The 23555-nt window shown below is 52.2% G+C and overlaps 1 protein-coding gene across 3 annotated transcripts; it reads right to left on the minus strand.

The window, feature by feature from the left end:
• Positions 1-10773: 10773 nt before the first annotated feature.
• Positions 10774-23373, minus strand: SLC5A5 (solute carrier family 5 member 5). 3 transcript variants are annotated; one of them, XM_039243262.1, is made up of 16 exons: positions 22606-23373; positions 21767-21832; positions 21339-21390; positions 21081-21148; positions 20117-20271; positions 19550-19690; positions 19339-19468; positions 18379-18467; positions 17621-17733; positions 17450-17520; positions 16987-17073; positions 16728-16912; positions 13817-13941; positions 12966-13081; positions 11475-11643; positions 10774-11056 (listed from the first exon to the last, which is right to left on the minus strand). In XM_039243262.1, the coding sequence occupies exons 1-15, from the start codon at positions 23224-23226 to the stop codon at positions 11479-11481; spliced, it is 2184 nt and encodes a 727-aa protein (XP_039099193.1). In that variant the 5' UTR covers positions 23227-23373; the 3' UTR covers positions 10774-11056; positions 11475-11478. The 3 variants fall into 3 exon arrangements, with proteins under 3 accessions (XP_039099193.1, XP_039099192.1, XP_039099194.1); XM_039243261.1 differs by having other exon boundaries at positions 10774-11643; XM_039243263.1 differs by lacking the exons at positions 10774-11056; positions 12966-13081 and having other exon boundaries at positions 11583-11643.
• Positions 23374-23555: the final 182 nt, after the last annotated feature.

Here is a 23555-nt window from a genome sequence, read left to right on the forward strand (position 1 = left end):
ATGGGATCCAATGCTTATGTGGCCTTTTCTTCGTGGCTTCTTCCACTCAGCATGATGTTTTCAAGGTTCACTCATGTTGGGCCCTGTATCAGTACTTTTTTTTTTTTTTTGATGAAGGCTGGAGAGTGTGAGTCCGTGGCCCACGCTCTGAGTGGTGCGTGTTCTCCCACCGCGGGACTCCTGGCCCGGAGTCTCAGGCCTGGAGCGAAGCCCTTGGTTCAGCTGCCAGCAGTCTCCTGGACTTGAGCCTCCCCCCCTCCTCCCCCTTGCTGTGGGCTCTGACCCTGGCTAAAGGGCATGGGGCCTCTGCAGGCTTCTTGTCTTGAAAACAAATGTTTGAGCAAGGACTACAGTTGGCAAACATTCTGCACCTTTGTGTGGATGGTGGTGGCCCCAGATGGGCTGAGGTGGGGACCAGACTTCAACCAGTGACCACGGCTCTTTGGGACACGAAGTTGCTATTTGCTTTCTGGGGTTGACCTTTCTTCCCAATAAGAATAATCCACGGGTTCCATAAAGCTCTTGCACACCTGGGGTGTGTTTTTGTTGTGGGGAACAAAGGCAAAAGGAAATGTGGATAAAATTAAATTTCCTTCTACCCTGCAGCCCATTGACAAATCCTTGAGGCAGACAGAGTATCACCCTCCTCCAAGAACTTCCAATCTTCCTGTTAATGCCTTGCTAGAGAAAACAAACAAACAAACAAACAAAAAAAAACCAAACAACCTTAGCTTGACAAAGTCTTCTTTAATATTTGAGACTTCCTTTGTCTCTACCTCCCCCAATTCCAGAGTATATGATCAATGCTTCTCACGACCCCAGCACGGTTTTTTTCTGCCCACGGTCCTCTCCTCATGCTTTAATAAAAATAAATTCAAGACAGGGGTGCCTGGGTGGCTCAGTTGGTTAAGGATCTGACTTCCGCTCAGGTCATGATCCTACGGTTTGTGGGTTCAAGCCCCACATCAGGCTCTGTGCTGACAGCTCAGAGCCTGGAGCCTGCTTCGGATTCTGTGTCTCCCTCTTTCTGCCCATCCCCAGCTCGCACTTTGTCTCTCTCTCTCCCTCTCTCAAAAATAAATAAACATTTTGAAAAAACCAAACCTCAGTGTTTTAATTTAAAAAATAAATAAAACCACCTTTTTGTACCAAAAACATCTCAAGAATTCTTTTCTTTTCAATGTTTACTTATTTTGAGAGAGAGCATGAGCAGAGCGGAGGGAGAGAGGGAGGGAGAGAGAATCCTAAGGAGGCTCCGTGCCGCCAGTGCATAGCCCCACACGGGGCTCGATCTCTCGTGAGATCACAACCTGAGCTGAAATCAAGAGTCAGATACTTAACAAACTGAGCCACCTGGGCGCCCCTCAAGGATTCTTTCTAGACTGTTTGCTCCTGAACCTCACTTCAAATCACGCTGTTTTCACCTTGCCCTGATAGCAGCCAATCTGATGCCTTTTTCCCTACATCAAACATGGGCCTCCACCAGGGTCCCTGGGTTGGGTCTCCTCAGAGCCTGCAGTCAGTCGTCCTGGCAATGGCTTTGGTCAAGGGTAATGCCTTTACAGCACCCAGAACATTCCACCTCCTCAGGACGCACACCCATTTTTATGGACCAGGAAAGTGAATCTCCAAGACTGAGATGCCCATGCTCAGCCAGTAAACATCAAAGTCAGGATGTGAACTCTGCTCTGCCTGGCTCTAAGTCCAGAGCCCTCGCTGCCTCACCGGGAATGGTCATGAGGAGGGGAAGGAAGAGGCGGAAGCGGGGACTGGAGTAGCTTCAGGCTACCAGATTGATTTTGTTCTGAGAGAAGTAGGGAGCTATGGAGGACGTGTGAGCTGGGGAGGGAGGCTGGGTGATGGGTCCCTCAGGAGTAGGGGGGCAGGGTGAAGGCTGGAATGCAGGGAGGGGAGACCAAGGGGCTGATTCAGAGTCCAAGAAAAGAGGATCTGGGATCAACGGGTGCTGGGGGGGGCGAGCTGGAGGCTTGTCCGTGTGTCTGGCTCTAGTTCAAGCACCCTCATTCCCTGACACCCGTGAGTCCACATCCCTCCAACACTGTTCATATTTCTCTCGCGATTGTGTTGAGATTTTTCTTGATTTCATCAAACCTTGGAGCTGTAGGGGGCCACAGACTTCCATACTTAGCATTCCAGAACAATCCGGCTCTTTAAACTTAATATTCTGTGATGAAAAGATAACGAGAAAAATCATTTTTTTTTTTTTAAGAAATCAAAAGATGAATCAGATTTACAATGAATGCCCAGGGAACATTTCTGTGATTTACCCTTGAAAGGAAAAAAGTAAATTTCAGAGCAACGGACATATGACCCAGTATGCATTTAAAAAAAAAACGAAAAGAAAATCTTTCTCTCTCTTGATCTTTTTTGTTTTTCTTTCCATGATGTAGGAGCTCTGTGTTGCTGGGGCAACAGTGAGGCCGACCTGCTTTTTGAGTGACCGATTGCCAGGTCAGGATTTGGAGAAAGTGATGTGAACGACGCAGAGAGAGGCAGCAACCGGCTGCAGGTTGCACAGCTATTTAGTTGAGATTCTATACTCTGGGCTGGGATGGTGCGAGGTCAGCTGCCTCCTCAGCCCTCAGAAGCTGCTGATTTAGGGAAAATCCAGAGACCTGGCCCCAAGGAGGACCGGATGGGGGGAGGGGGTCCTTCATCCTTGCATTGCTCACCCCGAGGTGCATCTGGAGCCAACCAAGCCTGAAGCTGTTGACCTGAGGAGGAGGCCAGGTGGGGTTGTACCAGCGGAAACTTACCTGCTTCTCACCAGGTCCTGTCTTTTGCTCAGTCTGGCTTCTTGACAACTCTCACAGCTCCAGAACGAGAAGCTGGGGCCTCTGTTGGCCTCAGCTGTAGATGCCAAGATCAGCAGGGGGGAGAGGCTGAGACAAGCCTGCGGCCCTGGGGTGCTGGGGAGGTGGGGAGCTTCATGGCCGGCCCCTCCCCCCACTCAGTAGACCGAGTCAATGGGATGGGGTTACAAGGTGAGCCTGGAGCAGAAGTCTAGGAGCAGGGTTACCTGAGGGAGGAGAAGTTCTGCGAAGGGGGCAGGGAGCTGCTGGGTTGAAGTCACCTGGTTAAGCTGATGCTGATGTTCTAGGCAGACCCTCCCCCACCCCCTGAGGGGCTCAGCGCAGCTGCAGGGTAAGCAGATGCCAGGAAGGGGTCAGGACCCTGGCTGTGTGCAAAAATGCTAAATCAAATATCAGCAAATTGAGTTCAGCTGCACTTTAAAGGACACCATACCAGGGGTATGCAGGGTTTTTTTTTCCCCCAATAGAAGGCAAGGAAAGTTCAGCCTCAGAAAGCCTAACTGGTTCAATGAAGAAATAAAAGGAGGAAAATACCAAAGGAGCATCTCACTGTGCTGCAAAAACAGTGGGCGACATCCAGCCTCTGATTTTTTTTCTTAAAGTTCTGAGTTCAGGGTGACAAGGAAAAACTTGATCAAAGATGGTGATTGGAAAGCAATCATCTGCATTGCATTGGACGGGGAATCAGAAGAGGTAACATCGTCCAGGACGGTGGGAAGGCCCACAGTCACGACCACTGTTAAATTCCGGTGCAGAAGTACTGGCCAACGTAATAAAGTAAGAAAAACAATTGAGACCAGACAATACTGCCATCCATAGACAATCAGAAAAAAATAAACAAACACGGGGGTCTTTTAGGACAGTAAAATTATTCCGTATGATACTGAAATGGTGGAGACAGGACACTGTGCCTTTGTCAAAACATATAGAATATACAACACAAAGAGTAAACTGTGGGCTTCAGTTAATAATAATGTCCCAGCATTGATGAGGGAAACAAAAGCAAGAAAAATGTAGGGTTTTTTAAATGTTTATTTATTTTTGAGAGAGACAGGAAAGAGCGTGGGTGGGAGAGGGGCAGAGAGAGAGGGAGACACAGAATCTGAAGCAGCTCCAGGCTCCGAGCTGTCAGCACAGAGCCCGACGCGGGGCTAGAACTCACTAACCATGAGATCATAACCTGAGCCGAAGTCAGACACTTAATTGACTGAGCCATCCAGGCGCCCCAAGAAAAATGTAGTTTAATTTTTTTTAAGTTTTTATCTATTTTTGAGAGACAGAGAGATAGAGTGTGAGCAGGGGAGGGGCAGAGAGAGAGAGAGACACAGAATCCGAAACAGGCTCCAGGCTTTGAGCTGTCAGCACAGAGCCCGATGTTAGGCTCTAACCTACAACAGTGAGATCATGATCTGAGCCTAAGTCAGACGCTCAACCGACTGAGCCACCCAGATGCCCTGATGTTTCATTTATTTTTGATAGTGAGACAGCAAGCAGGATCAGGGGAGCGACAGAGAAAGAAAGGAACAGAAGATCTGAAGCTGGCTCTGCACTGACAGCAGCTAGCCCAGTGCGAGGCTCAAACTCGTAAACCGTGAGATCAGGACCTGAGCGGATGTTCGACGCTCAACCAACTGAGCGACCCAGGTGCCCCTTATAAGTTTGTTTGTTTGTTTATTTATTTATTTATTTATTTATTTATTTATTTTGAGAGGAAGAGAGAACACGAGTAGGGGAGGGACAGAGAGAGAGAGAAGGAGAGCGAGAGAAAATCCCAAGCAGGCTCCACAGTTGGTGCTGAGCCTGACATGGGGCTCAATTTCATGACCTCGAGGTCATGATCCTAGCCAAAATCAAGAGTCAGACACTTCGGTTAAGTGACCGACTCTTGGTTTTGGCTCAGGTCATCATCTTGCAGTTCATGGGTTTAAGCCCTGCTCAGACTTAGGATTCTCTCTCTCTCCTTCTCTCTGCCCCTCCCTCATCTCTCCCTAAAAGGAAGGAAGGAAGGAAGGAAGGAAGGAAGGAAGGAAGGAAGGAAGGAAGGAAGGAAGGAAGGAGTTGGATGCTTAACCCACTGAACCACTCAAGTGCCCCATCACCAGCATTTCTAACATGAGTAAACCACTTGGCACATAGTACATGTTCAATAAATGTCAACCATTTCAACATTTTTATTTAAAGAGAGAGTGTGAGAGTGCGGGGAAAGGGACAGAGAGAGAGAGAGAGAGAATCTCAAGCAGGCTCCATGCTCAGCACAGCCAACACAGGCTCGATCTCATGACCCCAGCATCATGACTGGAGCTAAAATCAAGAGTCAGTGACTCCACTGACTGAGCCACCCAGGCGCCCCCATCTTGCCTCGTTTTGAACACAGAATAGTCCTGTTCTACTGGAAATGATTCTGCTCCCTTGGGGACACTGGCTGTGTCTGAAGTCATCTTTGGTTATCGCAGCCCAGGGGGAGGAGGCTGCTACTGACATCTGGTGGGTGGAAGCCAGGAGTGGGACTCAATGCCCTACAACCCACAGAACTGCACCGCGATAAGAGGATTATTCAGCACCAAATGTCAACAGTGCCATGGCTGAGAAATTCTGACACTGACTCTTTTTAAATCTAAGTGAGACTAGATTATGGGTTTCACCAGGCAGCTTGCTTTGTCTCCCCATCTCCTCATGTCAAGTCCCACCCTGATCTTTTTATCACCTGTTTTTCTGTTCCCTAAACCCCCACATCCTATATTCTAGTCGCTTGAGGTAGACCTTTAGACTGTCTTTTTTTTTTTTTTTTTTTTACCCCCAGCCCTTGGCTTTTCCAAATCCCAGTGTGTTCCGCATACACACCAGTGCACTGCAATGGGCCAGGGTCAGAGAGCATCACTCAAGGGCTCAGAGACCCTGATCTCTGCCGATGGAGGAGGACAGGGCAGTACTGGTCTCGGCATAGACCAGTGATTCTCACCCAGAGGCGGTTCTGCCCCCAGGGAACATTGGGCAATGTCTGGAGACGTTTTTGGTTGTCATGACTCAGGAAATGCTATAGACATGTGGTAAGTCAAGGTCGGGGATGCGGCCACGCATCTTATAGCATTGTAGCTACAGCACAACAGCCTCCCCCAGGAAGGATGATTTAGACTCAAGTAGTGCCAAGAATGAGAAACCCCAGGATGGAGAAGGACACCAGTGAACCAAATTAGATCATTGAGAAACAACCCCACCCATGTACTAACCATTCAATTTTTTCATTTTTATTTGAGACAGAGAGAGAGAGAGAGCACATGTGAGCAGGGTTGAGGGGCAGAGGGAGAGTCTCAAGCAGACTCCATGCTCAACGTGGAACCTGACCCAGGGCTGGATCTCACGACCCTGGGATCAGGACCTGAGCCGAAACCAAGAGTCGGACGCTTAACTGGCTGAGCCACCCAGGCGCCCCAAATTCAGCTGCATTTCTATGTACTAAATAATGAACATTATGAAAAAAAATGGAGAAAACAATTTCATTTACAATAACATTGAAAAGAATAGGGGTGTCCAGGTGCCTCAGTGGGTGAAGCATCCAACTCTTGATTTCAGCTCAGGTCATGATCTCTTGGTCACGAGATCGAGCCCCACGTCGGGCTCTGTGCTCGTCATGGAGCTTGCTTGGGATTCTCTGCCTCTCTCTCCGTCTGGCCCTGACCCACTTGCATTCACAAGTGTGCACACATTCTCTTTCTCTCTCTCTCTCTCTCTCTCTCTCTCAAAAAATAAATAAATAAAATAAAATTTTAGGAAAAAGTTAGCCAAGAAAGTGAAACACTTACACACTAAAAATTACAAAATGTTTGGGGCGCCTGGGTGGCTCAGTCAGTTAAGTGTCCGACTTTGGCTCAAGTCATGATCTCACGGTTCGTGGGTTCAAGTCCCGCGTTGGGCTCTGTCCTGACAGCTCAAGCCTGGAGCTTGCTTCAGATTCTGTGTCTCCCACTCTCTCTGCCCCTCCCTTGCTCATGCTCTGTCTGTCTCTGTCTCTCAATAATAAATAAAAATGTTTAAGAAAAACTTTTAAAAAATTACAAAATGTTCCTGAAAGAAATTTAAGAAGACAAATAAATAAAAGGTATCCCATCTCCATGTATTGAGAGACTTAATCTTGTTAAGATATCAACACTGTCCAAAGTGATCTACAGAACCAATGCAATCCCTATCAAATTCCAGTGGTGGTTTTTTAAGAAATAGAAAAATCTATCATTAATTTCATATGGAATCTCAAGGGACCCCCAAATAGCCAAAACAATATAACAGACATTGTGATATTGAAATTTATAATATATATATATCATATAACTGATAAGGGATTAAAATCCAGAATATATTTTAAAACTTCTATAACAACAACAAGAGAAGAAATAGGCAAAGGAGTTAAGTAGACATTTCTTCAGGAAATACACAAGTGACCAATAAGAACACAAAAACATGGTCAACATCACTAATCATTAGGGAAACAAATCAAAACCACAATGAGGCACCATTTCACATCCATTGTTATGAAATCACAAGTGTCGGGGCACCTGGGGGGGCTCTCACATTTAAGTGTCCGGCTCAGGTCATGACCTCATGATTCTTGAGTTCGAGCCCCGCATCAGGCTCTGTGCTGACAGCTGAGAGCCTGGAGCCTGCTTCAGATTCTGTGTCTCCCTCTCTCTCTGCCCCTCCCCCGCTCACGCTCTGCCTCTCTCCAAAATAAATAAACATCAAAAAATTTAAAAAAAACAAGTGTTGGCAAAGATGTAAAGAAACTGAAATCTGTGTGTCTTGCTGGTGGGAATGTAAAATGTGCAGGTGCCTTGGAAAACATGGGACTTCCTAAAAAATGAAACATGATATTACTCTGATCCATCCCTCCTACTTCTGGATGGTATATACCTAAAAGAATTGAAAACAAATACTGATCAGATATTTTACATCAGTGCTCACAGCAGTATTATTCACAATAGCCAAAAGGTGGAAACAGAACACTTCAAATGTCTATTGACGGATGAATGGATAAACGAAATGTGATGTATACACACAACGGAATATTATTCAGCCTCGAAAAGGAAGGGAATTTTGACACAGGCCACAGGATGGAACAATCTTGAAAGATATGTGAACTGAAATAAGCCAGACGCAAAAGGACAAAGACTATGTGAATCCAATTATACGAGGTCCCTAGAATAGTCAAATTCAGAGGCCAGAAGAGTGGTGATTCCCAGAGACTGGGAGGGAGGGAGAAATGGGGGGGGGGGGGAGAAGGGGGGGGGGGGGGTATGGGTACAGAGTTTCGGTCACGGGGAAGGATGGCGAGGATGTCTGCACAGCAGTGTGAATGTCCTTAATGCCACTGAACTGGACACTTAAAAATGGTTAAACGTTAATTTTTTTTACATTTAAAAATTTTTTAATGTTTATTTATTTTCAAGAGAGAGGGACAGAGCACAAGCAGGGGAGGGGCAGAGAGAGAAGGAGACACAGATTCTGAAGCAGGCTCCAGGTTCCGAGCTGTCAGCACAGAGCCCCAAGCGGGGCTTGAACTCGCCAACGGTGAGATCATGACCTGAGCTGAAGTTGGACTTAACTGGCTGAGCCACCCAGGCGCCCCTAAAACGTTATCATTATTATTTTTTTTTTTTGCGTGGTGTCTATATCCCCACGAAAAAGGGGAAAAATGTATACTTTTGATAAATCAAAACTACAAAGTCTGTTCTGCCAAAGGTCATCTTTAGTAATGGAAGAGGCAAGACGCCAGCTGGGACGAGAAAGGTTGCCGATGCACGTAGCTAACAAAGACGTCGCACTCGAAACATAAAAGGAATCCTTACAATAATAACAGAATAAGCAGCTCAGTTACAAAGTGGGCAGAAGGTTTGAATCGCCGCTTGGCCAAAAACACAGGGACGGGTAGCAAGCACACGAAAAAGACGCTCGACACCACTGGTCATCAGAGAAATGTACACATCGAGGCCGCGGTTGTCCAGCCGCACGCGCCCGCCAGAATGACCACAAGTAAAAGGACGAGCCGCACCACGCGCTGCTGAGTGTGCGGGAGTCTCGGCCCCTTTGGAAAGGAGTGTGAAAGAAGACGGCCACTTTGGAAAACAGTCCGGCAAGTTCTTTCACACGCGCTCAGTGTCAACTCTGGCCATTTCACTCCCGGCCATTTAACCAAGAGCAAGGAAAGCCCAGGTCCGTGCAAAGCCATCTCCGTGAGTGTTCACAGCCACTTAATGTGTCGCAGCCTCAAATGGAAACAACGCGAGCGTTCATTAACTGGACGTGAAACGGAAAGGGAAGCCTCCTTGAAAATAGTCGGGAGGCCAGAAGAGGGCGCTCTGACGTCTTTTCAACTGATTGTCAATTGCGACCCTCCAACGGGAAAGAGGCGGACCTTGCATTTTCCAGCAGGAAGAAGCCTACTTTAGGACCCCAGGGGGAGGCAGGAAGGTTTTCTCCTCCAGCCCCGCCAGGGAGAAACTGCCACAACTCAGCCAATGAGAAACCATCACCACCCCGGACCCTCACTGTCCCCGAACCCTCAAAGCCACTCCACCCCTAACTTCCTTCTTTTTCTCTCCAAGGTCATGCTCGGCTCGGCTCCTTCGTTCTCTAGACTTGGCTAATGTTCTGCCATAGCTGGCGAGCCCCGATCGCAATTCCTCTGCCGTTCCCAAATAAACCCACTTTGCTGGTAAAATGACTGGCCGCTTTATTTCCAAGGCTGACTGACGTAGCGATTGGATGAACGGCATGTGGTTTGATCTTCAGCAATAAGAAGAAACGAACTCTTGATGCATGGGACAGCATGGTTGGTCCCTAAAACCTCAGACCAGCTGGTTCTGCCTTAGCCCGAGGCCTCCTCTCGCCCCCACGTTGGGCTCTGGTCTGAGTAAAAGCACCATGAACCGGTGGAAAGTCTGCTTTCCACGCTACTCAGGCATTGATTTAAAATGTGTAATGGTCCCTTTTAGGTCCAAATCCAAAAGTCTCCAGAAAACAGCCTGTGCAGAGGGCCAGGGCTGTGAGGGGTGGAGAGAGACCAGATCTGGAGGCATCTATTAATTTCCTGAGGCTGTCCTAGCTCAAAATACCTGCCGAGACTCTATATTCATCAGCTCACATTCTGAGGTTCTGGGTCTTGAATTTCGGGGAGACCCTATTGAAATGTGCAGGGGACCACAGGAGCCACAGCAGTTGTGTGGGCAGAGGTGCGTGCAGCCAGCTCTCAAGGGCACAGAAACCCCAAGGCACAGGCGCAACGGTGTGGAGACTGAGGGTCCAGGCACACAGGGCGGTGAGGAAGGGGTGCTTCAAGAGCAAGTCAGAAGGGGAGAGAAGCCACGTGTCAGGGAGGGCAGCACGAAGCAGCCCAATCATTACCTCGCTCTGCTGCTTTAAATACTCAGGTTTATTCGTTCACAGGCTTGGGGCAAGAGACACTGAGATTCACACTCGGATCTGACTGAGAAGATCTGAGGCACCAGCCCAATGATTTTTCAGAGAGCACAGAACATCAAGTGTCAAAGTCCGTTTACTTGATGTGCATGGTTGAAGTCTCTAACCAAAGTCAAGAGCATCCCCAGGACATGGGTTTGCCCAACCTAAGGGACCCTGTTCACCAGTGACATATTGGCAATCACTTCAGCATCACACAGCTCCCAGGCCTATCCCTGCCCAGGCCCAACTCGCTCTATGACTTCAGGCAACCTCACTGAGCCTTAGTGTATCCCTCTGTGAAGTGGGTTTATGGTTTTAAAAAAAATTTTTTTCATGTTTATTTATTTTTGAGACAGAATGTGAGTGGGGGAGGGGCAAAGAGAGAGGGACACACAGAATCCAAAGCAGACTCAAGGCTCCAAGCTGTCAGCACAGAGCCTGATGCAGGGCTTGAACTCACAAACCACGAGATCATGACCTGAGCCGAAGTCAGACGCTCAACTGACTGAGCCACCCAGGTGCCCCGGTTCATGGTTCTTAATAGATGCGATGGATAGGGCCCAAGCACAAAAAGGAAGACTGAAAACATTATTTCTCCTTTATCCTCCCCTCTTGCTCCCAAGGTCAAGGGCCATGTGATGTCTGACCCTTCAAAGGGAGGAAAACAGAGAGGCAGAAGGAGGAAGAGCTGGTGTCCAACTCTCAATGAATCTCTGGTTTGCTCTGTGACCTTGGTCAAGTTGTTGTCCCTTTCCAGGCCTCAGTTTCTCCATCTGTGAAATGGGGTGCAGGGGGATTGTGCCTGAGGACCTTCAAAATCCTTGCTAGGGTTCAGCCATATTCCAGAGAAGTGCTGGAGACTTTCTCAGACCCTAATCTTGGGCCCAGAGTTTTCCCATGTTGTCCAGAGGGGACCCCAACATCTTTCTATTGTATGTAGAGAAAAATCTGGCTTCGTTTTGAGGAGAGGGCAATAGTGCAGCACCTAAGGCTAGGGACTGGCTGGAAGAAGGAGGCTGGATAAAATGACCTCCTAAAGGCAGGGGTTCACCTCTTCCCATAGGGTGGGGACATTCAGTCCCATACTCATTTGCATAGGATGCAGTCCAGCCAATCGGAGCCCGAGGCTGTTCTCCTGTGGCCTGGGAGTGGCCCACCCCGAGGTTCCATCCCAGGTGGTCAGTCGCCTACTGGCTCAGAGGTCCGTCTCTCGAAGGTCCTGACCACGGTCACGTCCACTGCTGGGGGTCTGGGAGTCAGCTCCATTCACCTCCTTCTGCCCCAGGAAGAGCAGATGATCCTCATCAGTGGGCAGGAAGTCAGGAGGCCTCTTGGCTCCAGGGGACAGTTCCTCAGCACCCTGGAGGGAAGAGGGAAGAAGAGACCCTATCAGAGACCCCATTCTGCTCTGTGTCAGCTCATCCCCCAGATGGGATCACTGAGGCTGCACAATTATCCCCTTGGTCGGTGTATCAGCCAGTCCTGTCCTTTCTGCCTCCAAAATCTCCATCCACTTCTCTCCCCCAGTGCCCAGGTCACCATGAAAGCCTGCACGGACGCATACCTCCCTCTCTCTCTCTGACTTTCTGCCTGCTCCCCTTCAAGAAAATAAATATTTCCCCTCAGCAGCTGGAAGGAGCTTTAAAAACACTCTAGCCAAATCCCTTCCGTCCCCATGCTTCCCCCTCTCTCTCAAGCCTATGGCCTCTCGGCCTTTGCACCCACTGTGCTCTCCATGAAGAATGCCCTTCCCCCAGGTCTCCCGAGGGCTGGCTCCTCCTCCCTATGGGCTCTATCTCTTGCCTCTTCCAAGAGGCCACTCTCATCACAGTACCCTGTTTTATTGTCCTCATTACCTGCTGAGAATCTATTCAGTTCTCAGTTCAGCTCCCCCCTAGAGAGTGGACTCAAGCCCCAGCCCAGAATAGGCCTGGGGACCCAGGAGGTGCATAAGAAATGAGAAAATGAAACAGGGATTCCAAAGCAGGGGCAGGTCTGGATCAGGGACAGCATTTTTCAAATTCAGGGCATTCACATAGCAACCCCACGGCTTTGGCTGAGGTTGGTTTACTCCCTGTTGTGTTTCTTATGTAAGATTTTCTCTAAGTCGACTCAGTTTTGAGTTAAGTAATTGTATTTACAGGAGGGACTTTACATCAATACCCTAAAGGCAAACCAGTTTCACCTGCCATAGATTGGAAATAGTCATAAAAACAGATTACAGGGAAATGAATAGTATGAAATTCTGCTCAGTCTTTGCTAAAGGAGCTAATAAAAAGCGTTGAAGACACATCAACTCTAAGGGCACCTGGATGGCTCAGTTGGCTAAGTGGCTGACTTCAGTCAGGTTATGATCTCGCAGTTTGTGGGTTCAAGCCCTGCATCAGGTTCTGTGCTGACAACTCAGGGCCTGGAGTCGGCTTCGGATTCTGTGTCTCCCTTTCTCTCTCTGTCCTCCCCCTGCTCACACGCTCTCTCTCTCTCTCTCTCAAAAATAAATAAATATTAAAAAAGAATAAAAGACACTTCAACTCTCAACGGAGGCTTTCCATCGGGATAACAAGAGGCTGAGAAAGATAGTGACTCACCAGGTCCCTCCCCTGAATTATGGCCATGCCCAGAGCACCCAAAGTCATTTCACTGCCCTTCCCCCCTGCTCTGGGAGCCACCTCTGTGACTGACCTTCCCTAAGCTGTCATCCAAGGTATCCACTTCTTCCTTGGGGGCCACTGATGCTGTCTGCCGTGCAAGGTCCCACCACAGCAGCCCAGGACCCAATGCACTGCGCTTGGTGGGGCCTGAGGGAAATGGGGGTATTTAGTGAAAGGGCACTGGGGACCAAGTACAGGGAGGGGGAATGGATGGGGGACACTGATGGGTCCCTATCCTGGACTTGACAATGACCCACTTGGTGCCCTGGCAAGCCTCTGCCCTTCTCTGGGCTTCAGTTTTCTCATCTACACAGTGAGGGGATGTCATACACCAGTGGGTGGGTGGATGGGTCCAGTATGTGCCTCACTGCTTCCCCAGCATTTAGAATAATGCCTGGCACAGAAAAGGACTCAGTAAAGCCCAGGTGAGCGTAAAGTCTGAGACACAGGAAGCAAGAATAGGTACTGTGATCACTATTGATTTCTCTTGATCTCTCTCCACTTCTCTGTGGCGTCCAGAATTCCAGGAGGGACACGGAGTCGCCAAGGCCCTGATGAGAAGACATTTCAGCACAATGGACAGCGTCTCACAGCTCCACCCGGACGGCCTCTAGCAAAGACTTAGTTTCCCAGGCAGAGGAGGGACTAACGAGTCAGGTAGAAGGGGGAGGGCAGTGCCTGTTTCTGCCTTCGCAAAATGGGACAAGCCCTGTGAAGCACGCGAGGTGGGGTCCCAAAGACGACACAGCATAAAGGCTGCAGATGCATCCAGCACGTGGTGGCCACTTGGTGGACAATATCCTTCCTCTTCTCCCTGCCCAGTGGGTCCTGGAGGCGGAGGGATGCACAAGGTGATCTGAGGAGGCCCTACACCTTGCTTACCTGTCAAGCAGCTGACGAGGGCTCCAAATAGCAGAGTGCTCAGCGTTCCCAGGGCACCATAATAAAGATAGGAAATGGCATAGAAGCTGTCGGCTAAGACGGGTCGACCGGGGTCCATTCCAGGGCTGGGGGTGGGAAAGGCAGGCGTGAGTCCACTCCCAATATGTTCACTTCCTCTCATCTCTGCTGCCACGGCCTAACCCACTCTTCCATTATTGCTCATTCGTATGCGTGCAGTGGCCACTTCTCTTTCCCTGCTGCTAACCCACTCCCCTCCACAGGTGTTCTCTACACAAGCCAGAGGAGCTGCCAATGACATTTTAGGAAAAATGTAACTCAGATCACCTCCCAGCCCTGCTCACCACCCTCTGTGGCTCCCTGTGACCCTCAGAATCTACCAAATTAAACTCTTAGAAGAAAACAGAGTTGCGCATCTTTGTGACCTTGGATTTGGTAATAGTTTCTTAGCTCTGACACCCAAAACACAAGCAACCCAAGAAAATATAGACAAACTGGACTTCATCAAGCCTGGAAACTTTTGTGCATCAAGGGACACGATCAAGAGAATGAAACAACAGCCCACAGAATGGAAGAAAATATTTGCAAATCATACATCTGATAAGGATCTAGTGTCCACAATACATAAAGATTTAAAGAATATACAGATCACAACAAATTACAACGACAATAAAAAAAAAAGGACCCAATTAAGAAATGGGCAAAGGGTTTGAATAGGCATTTCTCAAAACAAGGTGTAAATATGGCTAATAAGCACATGAAAATATGGCCAATCATTAGTCAGTAGGGAAGTGCAAATCAAAAATACAATGATTAGAGCACAGAGAGATGAGCAAAACAGGTGGAGGGGATGGATGGAGGTACAGGCTTCCAGTATATTAAAAACCACTGAGTCATACACTTTTTGTTTGTTTTGTTTGTTTTTGTTTTAGAAAGAGAGGGAGAGAGAAAGCACATGAGTAGGGGAGAGAAGTAGAGGGGGGAGTGAGGTAGAGGGAGGGAGAGAGAGAGAGAGGGAGAGAGAGAGAGAGAACAAATCTCAAGCAGACTCCACATCACGGGGTTTGATCCCATGACCCTGGGATCTGAGTCACCCAGGTGCCCCAAGCTGTACACTTTAAAAGGGTGAATTTTATGGTGTTTGAATTATATTTCAGTTTTCATAAAACCTTGTACTAGTGAGTAATATTAGGAAAATAACTATTATGTTTTAGGAAAAAAGTTTTGATTTATAATATAAACTTTTATAGTTTATTTTTTAATTAAATTTTTTAACTTAAAAATTCTTTTTAATGTTTTATTTATTTCTGAGAGAGAGAGATATGGCATGAGCAGGGGAGGGTCAGAGAGAGAGGGAGACACAATCTGAACAGGGTCCAGGCTCTGAGCTAGCTGCCAGCAGAGAGCCTGACGCGGGGCTCGAACCCACGAACTGTGAGATCATGACCTGAGCCAAAGTCAGACACTTAACCAACTGAGCAGCCCAGGCGCCCCTTAACTTATTTTTTAAAGATGTTATTTTATTACTTAAAACAATATTTTTAAGTTTTTTTGTTTGTTTTTTGTTTGTTTGTTTTTTTAGAGATAGAGAGGCAGAGAGAAAAGAGAGAGAGAGGCAGAGAGAAATGAGAGAGAATCCCAAGCGGGCTCTGGGCAGTCAGCACAGAGACCAACGTGGGGCTCAATTTCATGAATCATGAGATCATGACCTGAGCTAAGATCAAGAGTTGGATGCTCAACTGACTGAGCCATGCAGGCACTTCAAGATTTTATGTTTAAGTAATTTCTATGCCCAGCATGGGGCCTGAACGCATGACTCTGAGATCAAGAGTTGCTCGTATCACTGACTGAGCCATCCAGGCACACCCCTAAAGTTCTGCAGCTTAAATATATTCATTAGGGGCACCTGGCTGGCTTAACCAGTTGAGCAACCAACTTCGGCTCAGGTTATGATCTCACAGTTTGTGGGTTCGAGACCCATGTCAGGCTCTGTATTGACACCTTGGAGCCTGGAGCCTGCTTCAGATTCCGTGTGTATGTCTCTCTCTCTCTGTCCCTCCCCTACTCACACTCTGTCTGTCTCTCTCTTTCTCTCTCTAAAAAATAATCATTTAAGGGGCGCCCGGGTGGCTTAGTCGGTTAAGCGTCCGACTTTTGCTCAGGTCATGATCTCACGGTTCGTGGGTTCGAGCCCCGCGTCGGGCTCTGTGCTGACTGCCAGCTCGGAGCCTGGAGCCTGTTTCAGAGTCTGTGACTCCCTCTCTCTCTGACCCTCCCCTGCTCACGCTGTCTCTCTCTCTCTCTCAGAAACAATTAAAAAACATTAAAAAAAAAAAAAAACAACTTGAAAACATCGTGCTGAGTCAAAGCAGCCAGACAAAAACGTCCTATGTTGGATAATTCCACTTATGAGAAATGTCCAGAAAAGGCAAGTCCATAGCAACAGGAAGCAGATTAGGGGTTGCCAGGGGCTGGAGGGAGGGGGAAATATGGAGTTACTGCTAATGGGTACCGGGCTTCCTTCAGAGCTGATGAAAATGTTTTTGAGTTAATAGCAATGGTCGTATAACCTCGTGAATGTACTAAAAACCACTTTTAAGTGGCTGATTTTAATGATATCTCAATAATATTTACAAGGATAAAGAATCAGACCAAATTCTTCTGGCTGGACCTCCTCTCCTAACCTTTCTCCTCCCCCTAAATAACCCCCAACCTCATCATAGTTGTAGTGCACTAACCTGAAGCCGACCTCAGGGCCTTTGCACTTTCCCTTCTCTCCCCTGGAAATTCCCTTCCGCACCTCTTCCCAAACACATTCCTCCTCTTCACTGGGTAACTCATTCAGAGTCCTTCCCTCTCAGGCCACGCCAACTATTCAGACCCGCCCGCTCACCGGGGGTTCTTGCTGGAGGTGTTGGTGACCAGGAGGCCAGAGGCGTTGGCTGAGGGCACCGCACAGCCGTCGGTGGCCGATGACGGCAGGACTCCCAAGGACTGGGCGCTGGGCGGGTATAGAGTGGCGCCCACCGCCACCCACAGCGAGAGCGCGAAGCCTGCGGCCAGCCCGGAGAGGACACCCTGGGGGCGGAGCCTAGTCAGGGGAGGGAGGCCTTTCCCCCTCCCGGCCCTGTGGCCCGCCCGCCCCTACTCACCGGAGTGTTGCAGGCAGGGAGAAACATTCCCAGGATGAAGGCTCCAAGGAGGGGGCCGCTGATGACCCCCATTACGGTGAAGGAGCCCTGCGACAGTGGGTGGGGGTGGGGGAGCTGAGGACAGAGCCACCCCGCCTCTCCTGGCTTCGGTTTCCCCCGCTGGGAAAGCAAGGCCCGAGGAATCGCAGCGTGGGTCTCCCAGCTCGTTTCCCTAAGGGGGACGGGACTCCCGGCTCCTGCCTCTCTCCCGCCGCGTTGGAGGCCAAGATGCCGATTCTCCGTCCTGCAAATTCTGGTCCCACCTCCAGCTGCCACCAGCCAGGTGGCTGCAGAATGTATCAGGCTGGTGGCGTCAGACAGAACCCAGTTCCGCCACAAAAAAAAGCTAGGGCCCCCTTTGGACTCCAGTTCAGTGTAGATGATGCCTTGTGGGGAGGGGGCTGGGGCCGGGAGGGGGGCTCACCTCGAGGACGCCTCCCCCCAGCAGTGAGGACAGCGCTGCCACCGTGAGACAGGACGAGCCATAGATGAGCGCTGTGGCGGACCGGGCGACACAGACGACACTCTCAGCCGGGGGAAGCTCCCTGCCCCGCCCCCTACACCTGAGTCCCTCCCCCCACCTCCCCTCACTCACAGAGCCCCTTGGAGATCATTACGAGTCTCCGGGGTGGGAGGTTTGGCTTCCAAGGTTTGATGAGGTCCTCCACGGTGACTGCAGCCATGGCATTGATGCTAGTGGACGCGGTGCTGCGGGTGGGGAGGGTGGTCACAGGCCACATCAAGGGACTGGGCCCCCCCCCCCGCCCACCTGCTGGGGGAGGCCCCAGCTGCTCAGGACATCTGACTTCCCAGGACCCCACCCGCCCAAGGGCAGAGGCATGGATGACAGAATACCCCGAGAGCGGAAGAGATGTCCACTGCCCCACCATCCGCACCCCCAGACCTGAGACACCCCCATGGGCGCAAGGACACTCATGACCAAGGAACGACACAAGTTATCATTACAGAGCAATAGTGGGGCACAGAGAACTGGTGCACGGAGCAGGGATGGGACAGAAAACACCAGAACATGAGGCCCCTGAGGGGCAGGAGTGGGGGACCACTTGGTCACAGCCTTGCCCTGGGATTTTAGAACAGCGCAGCACATAGCAGGTGCTCAATAAACATTTGTTTTGCCGGAAGAAGGAAGGACAGAAGGAAGGGAGAGGGGAGAGGTGTGGCCTTCTGGGGGGATAAGAAGGTGAAAACCCCACTTATACTCAAGGCGTGCCTCCTGCTGGGGCCCCCCTGAGCAGCCCACTGGGGACCAAGCAGGAGCTTGATGGACAAGCCCAGAACATTCTATCCCACAGGGGATCAAATGTGGCCGGTTGAGCCCGCGGGGCTGCTCACCTGAGGGTCCCACTGTAAGCACAGGCCAGAAAGAGCCCAGGGACTCCAGGCAGGTCCTTGAAGATGTCCAGGACCAGCAGGGGCATGTACTGGGGGGAAGCAGAGGTCGACCTCCAGGACAGCAGCACCCCAAGGACAGGGGATTCTGTCTGTCCTCACACATGTCCCCAGGGCCCAGTGCAGACCAGGCTCACAGAGGGCACTTCGTGTGTGTTTGCTGATTGACTCTCTGAGCCCCACCACGCACAGAGCCCTGGGATCCCAGTGAGGCAGAGTCCAATGTCATCTCCACTTTATCGGTAACGACAGTAAGGCTCATAGGTGTCGTCCCCGCCTGCGGCTGCAGCGTCAGGGTCTGACCCCAGGGGAGGACAGCAGATGAGAGAGCCTTCCATCTTCTGTTAATTCTGAACTGGCTCTGGACCGGGCATAGGTCCTGGCTCTCGTGCTGCCCCTGACTTGCCTGTGGACCCCAGGGCAGTTGCTTCCCACCTACTCCAGCCTCAGTTTCCCCCTCTGTGAAGCGGGGGCCATGATGGCCTTGGCCTCATCATGTGTTGAAGGATTTTATGGAAGACCAACTGCTTGCAAAGGGAACAGCATGAGGCACAGAATAGGCGCTTGGGACATGAGAGCTGGCGATTATTATTAATACCAACACTATCATTTCATGCTGGATATTCCCCTGAAATCCCTCAGGGAGTCTGACTCTGAACCTGAATGTGCCCCGCCCCTACTCATGCCCTCTTCTCTCCCCCCTCCACACTGCCTCCCAGCCTCATCTTCCCCAATCCTTCCAGACCCTCATTCCTGCCTCTGGACTTCCTGCCCCTGGACTTTGGCACTCTTCTCTCTTCTGGGAATGCTGTTTTACCCTCATGCCCAGAGGTTTACCCAGGCAGAAATTTGGAGTGGGGGCGGGGAGGGGAGCAGTGGCCTAGAAGCCTGGGCCAGACGTACCTGGTCTGGGGCAGAGATTCGCCCTGCAAGGAGAGGGTCGCAGTCTACATAGACCGTGAACATGACGATGCCACAGACGCTAGCACTGAACACGATCAGGATCAGGCCCAGCTGGTTGATGAGCAGGGCCCTGCGGGGAGGGGCAGCCTCAGGCAGAGGAGGAGGGCAGCACATCCCAGAGGCCCCCACTCTGCCCCTCCTGAACACTCACAGCTTGGCCTGCTTCTCTGTGCGACAGGCCACATAGCGCTGCACCTGTGCTTGGTTCACGCCGTACATTGAGAGCCACACCAATGTGCCGCCCACCACAAAAGTCCAGAATGTGTAGCGGCTCCGTGGGTCCAGGTTAAAGCTGGATAAGGGCAGGGCAAGACAGCCGTATGGGAATCCATACTGACTTCACCTTCTCAAGGGCCCCGGATGGTCATTCTGGACCTTATGGGCCTTAAGGGGATTTTTGGGGTGGGTTTTGAAGTGTGAGTAGAAGTTTGCCAGATTGAAAATTTATTTATTTGTTTATTGAGTCGACCATGTATGCATTCAAAAACCATTCTTCCTGTGCCCAGCTGGGACCTCAGAGAGACTCCAGTCTCCAGTCTGGGCTGGGGGACGTAGTGGGACAGACGGAGGGGTGGGGTCTGGGGGGGGGAAGAGAGGGGAAACAAAGGTTTTGTCTGTGGGGAATCTGGGGAGGGGAGCAGGGAGGGATTCCTGGAGCAGGAGGCATTGGCTGGCTTCTCCCGGGGCAGAGGGATTTCAGCTCCAGCTTTTTACTCACTCTACCAAGTTGATCCGGGAGTGGTTCTGGGCAATCTCAAGCACGTGCCGGGGCCCACCCACCAGCACGGTCCCGCGGGCCAGGACCACCCAGAAGCCACTTAGCATCACCACGACCTGAAACACATCAGTCCAGACCACAGCCTTCATGCCGCCCTGCAAGATGTGACAGAGAGGGAGACGGGGTGGGGTGGGGGTGTCAGGCGGGGATCTGCCTGAAGCCAACCCAGTTTGGCTACCGGCAGTCGCTGGGACTGATGCCCCTCTCTGCCTGTTTCCTCGGCTGTAAAATGGTGTTGAGATGGGGATTTAATTAGTTAATAGGAGGAAAACATCTGGAATAGCACCTGGCACACACGAGCGTTCGGTGAGTGAATGAGTGACGGCTGCCACTATCATTATGGCTACTCCTCGTATTATTATCAGCAGTTGTTTGTACCCCTTCAGCCTCCATAACTTTGCCTGCCCATGGAAGTCCCTGGATTTTCCTTTGGAGGAGCCCCTCCTCTCTCGAAGGCCATTCATGTGAAGCTATTGTACTCCCACCTCCAGAAATAGCCAGCCACAACATCTCCCCGGCCCCGCAAACTTCTGTGGATGGCTCATCCCACATGCAAGACTGAGGCCAGCTGAACAGAACCCTCCTGGGACTTTGGCCAGTCCATCCTGAAATAGGAACTCACTTCCCGAGCTGATGTGACCCTAAAAGATGGGAGAGGGACCAGGAAGATGCTGTTGTAGCCCCTGGATCCAGCCAGTCCTGAAGCTAGCGCATCCCTGGACTCTCAGCAATAGGCCTTTCAAGTTACTTTTCATTATTAAGATGAGGAAACTGACGATCAGCTGGGATGCAGGCTTCTTTGGCAGAAAGGGAAAGTAGGGAGTGGATGATGGCCTCAGGGTGTACCCCACTCGGTGGGCGTGGAGCCCCCCTACGTGGGGTGGGAGTGGGGGGGGTCACTCACCACAGCCGTGTAGAAGGTACAGATGGCTCCAGTGGACAGGAGCGATGCCCAGATGTCCAACCCAGTCACTGTGCAAGGAACCGCCCGCATTAGGCCTCCAGGCAGGGTGCAAACTTGGCCCCAGTGTCTAGGGCCGTCCTCTCTCCAGGATTCTCCCCTCCCAAGTCTCTCCTGGGGCCGCTTCTCCTCTTTCCTTGAGTCTAGCCTTGAAGCCTTTGCGCCCTCCTCCTCACCCCCCCCCCCAATCTAGAATCAAACCTTGATTCAGGATGAGCGCGGGGGCGTAGATCACGACGCCAGTGTACAGCACCTGCGAGTAGAGAGCGCTGCCAGGTGAGGCCCACGGAGAGGTGCGGGGGAAGGAGTAGGAGAGAACAGCGGTGCCGGAGCTCTCGGCATCGGCGGGGGACGAGTAGGGGACCCGCAGGGGGAGAGGGGAGGAGTCAGGGCTGGTGGGCGTGGCCTGCAAGACGGGGCGGGGTCAAGAAAGGAGTGGAGGGGCGGGGCCAGAGAGCTTGCGGACGGGCCTGGGCGGGGTCTTGTGGGATTGGAGCGGGACTCACGCGGACGGGACCCCGTCGTGGTGGATGGGAGAGGGCTGTGGACGGGGCCGACGAAGAATGACTGAGACCCTAGAGAGACCTGAGCGGGACCCCGGAGGCAAGGGCATGGCCGAGGCCACTCACTGTGGCCACCAGGTACTGCAGGGTCCCGCAGAGCCGCACAGCGCGGGTGAAACGCAGCTCCAGATACTGCAAAGAGGGGCTCGTGGTCACCTGGGCGGGTCCTCCCCAGGAGATCGAGGCCTCGGGGGTTCTTCACCCGCCCTCATGGCCTCTGCCCTCCCTCTGGAGGCCAAGTTTGCTCTCCATTCTTCCCTGTGGGGGCCCCCGCCAAGCGCACACATTCCTATCAGTCTGCGTACACCTGTGCACAAGGCGTGGGTTCGGCAAGACTGATCCGTCAAATGTGCACACGTTCCTTCGCCCCCACTGGTGGCCAACTGGCCCCCCGGGCGGCGCCGCTCTGAATAAACACGCGAACAATACAGAGCCTGCAGCCAACTGTTATAGGTCTCCTGTGTATACCGGTCACGATTTTAATTGCTTTACCTGCTGCCCTGAAGGGAGGTCCTCTAATTGAGCTCAGTCTGACACTTGGGGAACCTGCGGTTTCGAAGCCCGGGCCGGCGGTCCGGCGATGGCTCGGATGTGTGCACGCGCAGGCATGTGGGGGGCAGGTGCCTGCCCACACTTAGTGCACATCTGGCTCCGCCTTTCGCGGGCTTCCACCAAGGAGAACCGGGACGGTGGCTCCTCTTCCTCCTTCCTGCCCCTCACCCTACTGCCTGGGGCTACTTCCCAGAACCCTCTCGGTCCGTCTGCCGGCCCCACCCCCTCCCCATTAAGGCACCCAGGAGCCCGCCTGCGGCCCCCTGCACGAGACTTCAAAGCCCCAGGGCCTCCCCGCCACATCCCTGCGTTCCCGGCCAGGCAGGCCCTGCCTCCGGGCCTCTGCCCGGTACCTGGTATGTGCTGGTGAGGCCCAGGCGGTAGAAGACGGGCAGGAAGAGCACCGCGGTGAGCAGAGAGTTGAGCGACTGGCCCAGGCACATCCAGATGAACTTGAGGCCGTAGCGGTAGGCCTCGGCTGGCACGCCCAGCACCTGTACCGCCGACATGAAGCTGGCGGCCAGCGAGAGGCCAACGGGCAGGGCCGCCAGGCGCCGGCCGCCGGTGAAGAAGTCCTCGGCGCTGCGCTGCCCGCCCCGCGCCAGCCCGACCCACAGCCCGATGCCTGTGGACACCAGCAGCATGAGGGCGAAGACCCCGTAATCCCAGGGTCCAAAAGTGGCCCGCGCCCCGGCCTGGACGGTGGCCATGAGGTGCGAGGACGGGGGTGGGGGCGCCAAGCGCGTCCTCGGCCCTTCTAGCCTCCCCGCGCGCCCCGGGCAAGGGGAACCGGCAGCCGCCGAGGAGGCAGGACTGCGGAGGTGGTAGGATGCTCGGTCCCTGCAGCGAGGCCGCACCCGTCTCCGTGGCTCCCTGGAGGGAGGCAGCGGGAGGGACTCGGGCAGGGGTTCCCTGGACAAGGGATCTGTGGCTCCTCGCTGCGGTCGCCTGCCTCCCCGTTCCCCCCTCAGCATCTAGGGTCTGCCTCTGCCGTCTGTCGGTCCGTGCACCGCGCCTCTGCGTCCGTCCGGGTTCCCCAGCGCAGCGGTGTGTGCACCGCCCGGCCGTCGGTCCCTCTGCCCGGGGGCTGTGCTCAGCGCTGACAACCGGCGGCCTCCGGTGGCCTCCGTGGGACTTAAAGGGGCAGCTCCCGGCGACCGGCTGTGGATTTATTGGGCTCCCCGGTGCGCGAAACTCCGCCCCTGCCCTCGGGGGCGGGTAGGACCCGCACCCTTTCCGCGCAGGACCGGGTCAGAAAGGCCAAGACCGGCCACGTGGGTGGCTGCTGGGGGTGGGGTGGGGG

Source organism: Hyaena hyaena, unplaced genomic scaffold, assembly GCF_003009895.1.
Source record: "Hyaena hyaena isolate Hyena2069 unplaced genomic scaffold, ASM300989v1 scaffold_227, whole genome shotgun sequence".
Taxonomy (NCBI): domain Eukaryota; kingdom Metazoa; phylum Chordata; class Mammalia; order Carnivora; family Hyaenidae; genus Hyaena; species Hyaena hyaena.

What these genes read in the sequence shown, in the direction of transcription:
- SLC5A5 (XM_039243262.1), bottom strand. Translation starts at nt 23,226, where the DNA reads ATGCTGAGGGGGGAACGGGGAGGCAGGCGACCGCAGCGAGGAGCCACA. An exon ending in TCCCTGCCTGCAACACTCCG is followed by an intron (nt 16,913 to 16,986) that starts GTGAGTAGGGGC and finishes CTCCGCCCCCAG; the next exon opens with GGTGTCCTCTCCGGGCTGGC. An exon ending in CCTCGTCAGCTGCTTGACAG is followed by an intron (nt 13,082 to 13,816) that starts GTAAGCAAGGTG and finishes CATTTCCCTCAG; the next exon opens with GCCCCACCAAGCGCAGTGCA.